Source organism: Belonocnema kinseyi, chromosome 5 (genome assembly GCF_010883055.1).
Source record: "Belonocnema kinseyi isolate 2016_QV_RU_SX_M_011 chromosome 5, B_treatae_v1, whole genome shotgun sequence".
Classification (NCBI taxonomy): Eukaryota; Metazoa; Arthropoda; class Insecta; order Hymenoptera; family Cynipidae; genus Belonocnema; species Belonocnema kinseyi.
Window position 1 is genome coordinate 52,033,882 of NC_046661.1, and position 5,292 is coordinate 52,039,173.

At 29.0% G+C, this 5,292-nt stretch overlaps 1 protein-coding gene across 4 annotated transcripts in view; it reads left to right on the top strand.

Annotated features, from left to right (window-relative positions):
• Positions 1–1,625: 1,625 nt before the first annotated feature.
• Positions 1,626–5,292, top strand: part of LOC117173241 (protein DENND6A) — a 32,694-nt gene continuing 29,027 nt past the window's right edge. For 2 of the 4 annotated variants that reach the window (XM_033361704.1, XM_033361707.1), the window contains exons 1-6: positions 1,626–1,775; positions 2,827–3,070; positions 3,374–3,646; positions 4,478–4,663; positions 4,749–4,996; positions 5,079–5,269. In XM_033361704.1, coding sequence (XP_033217595.1) covers positions 2,924–3,070; positions 3,374–3,646; positions 4,478–4,663; positions 4,749–4,996; positions 5,079–5,269 — 1,045 coding nt within the window. In that variant the 5' untranslated portion in view covers positions 1,626–1,775; positions 2,827–2,923. Of the gene's footprint in view, positions 1,776–2,789; positions 3,071–3,373; positions 3,647–4,477; positions 4,664–4,748; positions 4,997–5,078; positions 5,270–5,292 lie in introns of those variants that run through there. The other 2 variants (XM_033361705.1, XM_033361706.1) reach the window with 2 other exon arrangements.

The window sequence follows — 5,292 nt, forward strand, 5'->3', positions numbered from 1 at the left end:
TAAAACCAGTCTCTGATTGTACATTATTTCCTCATCGACGTGAAGTTGGCACAGCATTTACGAAAAAAACTAGTTTTATCTCATCTCTGGTACAATACAAGTAGATCTTTATAATAAAAATTCCAATTTTTTCAGGCCATCTATTAATGTTATGACAAACTAATTAGGTATTTTCACTTCAATCAACAGCTAGCTTCACTTCGTAGATTGCTGAGGGGAAAAGAAGGGACCAAGTGCATGGGATTCAGTTCATTTTTGTCCTATTTTGCTAATATCTTCGTAAAAGCTCATTTTTTCTATATAAGTGCTTGAAAAACAGTTTTTATATTTTAATTACTATTCAATGAAATAATAAAATTATAATAATTATTATTAATTACAAAGATATTACATAAATAAAATCTTGTTCCATGCATTTGATCCATTGTTTTTCCCCTCAACTTTTAACAAAGTAAAGTTAGCTGATGTGTGAAGTCAAAATTCGCAAGTAAAATAGCAAATAGTGCAAGTAAAAAAGTCAACCAATGAGGCGGCACCCCAGGCCGCCCGACCTTCCTGCCGTCTTGGATCCAGTTCGGGCGGCGAATTTAAATCGACTGGGGAATACGAATGAGATCATAAAAAGTTGAAATAAAAAATTGCACTATACAATATAATTTGCCTTGCATAGCATCACAAAATTGAAATAATTCATGATTATTCAAAGAATAAAAGTTTCATATGTAATGTTTATTGAATTACTTTTAAAATTTTAAAGCATATTTGAAAGTATATTGGGGTAAAGATATAAATCATTTAGGAAAGGCTGTTTAGTGCTTTGTCGCTACATTTCCTCACTAAAAATTGGGTGAAATAATTTATTCAATTTAATGATTAGGATTTGATCTTTATTATTATAAATCAGAAATAATGCATGTATTACTTATAATAATATACAGAAACTTCGTACCAAACATAAAAATTAGCACATTTGTTCTTATTATAATGTAGTAAAAATGAATAAATTAAATTATTCAATAAATTATGAAATTAATTTAATATATTAATATAATTTGATAGAACTATGTTTATGATCTAAATACCATATCAACGTTACTGGAGCGTTCCCAAGCGGCGGACATTTTACACGCTCAGGGAACGTTCCGGAGGTTCCCACGGAACGTTCCAGGCACGTCCCGTGATATTGAGGAAGATTATAAATTTGTCTAGTTTCAACCCAATAATTTTATGTGAGAACACTTGACATATTCTGCCCTATTTATGATTTCTGAAAAAGGAATCATTTTATTTACATTAATGATTTGTTTCCAAATTAGAAATGAATAACATAATTCTTTTTTAATCGAATTCATTGAATGGCACATCAGAAACAGAACGCAAAGTGTTAAACAACATAGTTTATGAATTTTCATAGACATATTGTAGGACAAACGAAGTATAATAAATTGTAAGACTTTATATACATATATACACTGTAAACACAACTTCCCATAATCCCCTTCCGTTCACGCCAATCCAGCGAGTATGGTGGGGGGCGTCGGGTCACTCCAAGTCGAACGTATTTGAGCTCTGAATTGGCGGGACCATGCTTTGTTGGATTATGCCCTAGAGGACCTCTAGTTTATGTCTATCAGCTGGTAAAGTAACTAACCTCACTTTCTGGAGTTCATTTCTCGCTTTATTGTTCTCATTGTTCCCATTCTCGTGTTTCTTTAATTTTTTATGTTAAAAACGCCCTAAATTGATTCCCAAGGATTTTACTATTGTCAGTTAAGGTAATTAGAGTTTAGATGATTTCATTCCCTTCGTGTTACAGTCCTTCGGTCATTCTTTTTTATCATAACTTTCTCAATTGCTGTTACGTTAATCGTTTATTAGGATATTTAATACATTTTCATAGTTTTGCCATTTTTTTCTGTGACAATTATAAATTTTCCAAACGTTCCCCATATTTTATAGTATACGATACTGAATTGGAATTTTTTTTCATCGAGATGATGTGAAGTAGATTTGATTTAACATCTGTATTTTGTTTATCAATTTCGAGGAATGTAATTGCGTATACTATATGTATGGAGATATAATTATATTTTATAAGTATGTATTATCAATTCTAAATAACGATTTGTAATGATTTTGATTCTTCAGTTATTTTTATACGTTTTCGTTCGTCCAATTATATATGTATTTTGAAATGATGAGTTTTTTATTAAGATTATTTTGGAAAGCTTTAAATATGAAAATATTTTTATTTTGTTTTTAATTATGCATTTGTGAATTTCGGATGCGATTAATAATGCTCAAAATTTTTCTTTATTTCAGCAGTATATAATGCCAATTTGAACCCTTTTCACAGATTTGGTCAAAGTTGTTTATTAAAAAAAATTTTCTTAATGCTTTTGTTTAATATATTTAAGTGCAATATATATAAACAAACGTTAATAGCCGTTTAAAACTTGTAAAGTTGTTTGCTTATATTATTTCAAATTTATGTACATATTTTGAATGTATACAATTCATAAATTAAATTAGTTCATTTGAATTTTTTTTTTCAATATGTCAAAAATATAAACTTCAATAACGATTTCAAAATTTTAAATATTCCTTGGTTTAAATGATTAAAAAATTATGTATTTAAAATGTTTTAAAGATTAACTTTAAATTTACAATCTTTATTCTGATATCTGATGATTTTCTGATTATCTCTTATTCAATATTTCATATAATAAAAAAAAGAGAAATGACCATGTATATAAAAGTTGTAAAATCATCATTCAATATTGGTATAGATATTCGAAGAAATTAGAATACTCATTTTGGCTTCAGGATGGAAATTAAGTACATCAAAGCTATAATTCCGAAATGATTGAAACCGATGCATTTATAAAACGATGATTAATTCCGTAAAAAAATTGGAATTACCATGTCTTCCCCTTCGTCATTAAATAAAGGAGAGCAGTCAAGCGCAATTGATGATGGCAATTCTAGAAAAAAATGGGAATATTTAAAAAATTGGATCCACTGCATTTGCGTCGTTGCCTTCGATCTTGAACTTGGTCAAGCCATTGAGGTCTTTAAGTTTTATAGAAAGAAGACCACCCTGCAGTAGATAATCTTTAATGGAAGAATAAAAAAAAGCTAAACTAATTCATTTTAATTTATTAACACATCATAATGTCCTGACTATCAATTACGTTAATTATTTGACAAGAGTTTTTTAAATTGATGATATTCTACGATAGGTTTATTATCTATTATATGGTGGTCTCCTTTAAATTAGCATTCAATTAAAAGAATATTAATATTTATGTTAAATAGATTTGACTAGGAACTTATGCATTATTTTATAAAATGAGTTTATTTTTAAACACAGGCGATTTATCCAAGTCATATTAAACTTGCCGAACAAGAGAGATCCAATGTCTGCTATTTGGCTTTTCCTGATTCAAATTCAGGCTGTATGGGTGACACACAATACCATGTGAGAATTAGGCAAAGCGGGAAAAATTCGCAGGAGAATACCGCTTTGAAAAATTATAATAAAAATGCACCTATTTTCCTACGATCTGATACGTACCATTATTGGGGATATGTATATTTTCGTCAAGTGAAAGATAAAACACTGCCTAGAGGATATTTCCAAAAAGTGAGATTAAAACCGTAAATGTGTTGTTAGCCGTATTTTTAATTAATATTTTTTTATTTATGTTTGAATTATAATTAAACCTTAATTAAATATTAAGTTCTTAATAATAGAAACAATTATATTATTATATTCATAATTACATTTTAATTTTTAATCCATAAAAACAAAGTACACCGAATGTTGGGTCATTCCGTCCGCCCGTTCACATTTATGTAAATTTGAATTTTTGTCAAAGCTACCAAGATTGAACAATTTTTGTTCTTGGACATAAATGTTTTCAGTGCTTAGTATTTAATACTGAAAATTGATTAATTTGATCATTTAAGAATTGACTAATTGATTAAAATTGTTTTAAATAATTTAAAATGGTAGAATTTAGATGTTGAATTTCGTATAATTATGAATTATGATTCTTCCAACATGGATTTTTAAATTTAAGACTTTCGAAGCATTACAATTACAATTTAACAGATTTCTATTCATATATCTTGACAATTGAAAAGTTGAAATCTATAAAACTATACATGTGTCGTACATGAAATTAACAAATGTTAGAATAAAACATTTAAAACTATAATTTAATTTTGATGAATGCTATGTTCGGGATTTTCACTATTTCACTGTTTAATTTCAAATTGAAAGCCAGAAAATGACATAATTCCAAAAAAGTACTAAAAACTATGAATACGTTTTTAAATTTGGAGCTTTTCAAACAGGCTTTCAAAACTGAATTATTTTTATTTGAAAGAACATGTATAGTAATGCGAGCTATTTTTATATAATCTTTAGTTTAATATTTTTATTTTAAAACTTTCTTTTTAAAAATTCCAGAGTATAATATTGATATCAAAGCTTCCGTTTGTAAATTTATTCACCGAAATCGTTGCTTTGATTGCTCCAAAGTTTTTTGAGACTGGTAAAAGCGTAATGGAATCGATAGTGGATGAAATCGCCGACTGGCCGGCTCCAGTTCCAGGTGAAATCATTAACTTACCTCTTATGGGTGTGTTATTCCAGGTAGATTTTATTCAATTTGTTAATAATATTTATCAGACCTAGAATTTTTCAAAATAAATAATGTGGTTTCTCTCTGTTGTTTTAGACCTACGTCCCTAATCAATATTATAAATTGACAGTATCGGATGTCGTGACAGGAAATCAAACAACACGCGAAGAGTCGGACAGACTTCTCATGTTAACTTCAGTCTATGAAGACAATATTTTTCAAAGTTTAGCCGTCGTTGTTAGTCATATTCATTTACTGTGGGAACTTGTTTTGTTAGCTGAACCTATTGTCGTTATGGCATCTTCCCCTACAATGTGCTCAAGAATGGTTCAAGCTCTCACAGCGTGAGTAAAGACAATTATTTATTTACTTATTTATTATCTTCGTTTGGAAGGTGTCTTTATGATTATTTTCTATTTAAAATAGGTTGATTACGCCACTCAAATATCATGCAGATCATCGGCCTTATTTTACAATCCACGATTCTGAATTTAAAGAATATGCGACAGACACGCAGAACCCACCAGCTGTGATTCTAGGTGTCACAAATCCTTTTTTTGCTAAGACTCTGCAACACTGGCCACATATTGTTAGAATTAACGGCACTGAGTATAACGGTACGGAAAACAATTTATTTGAT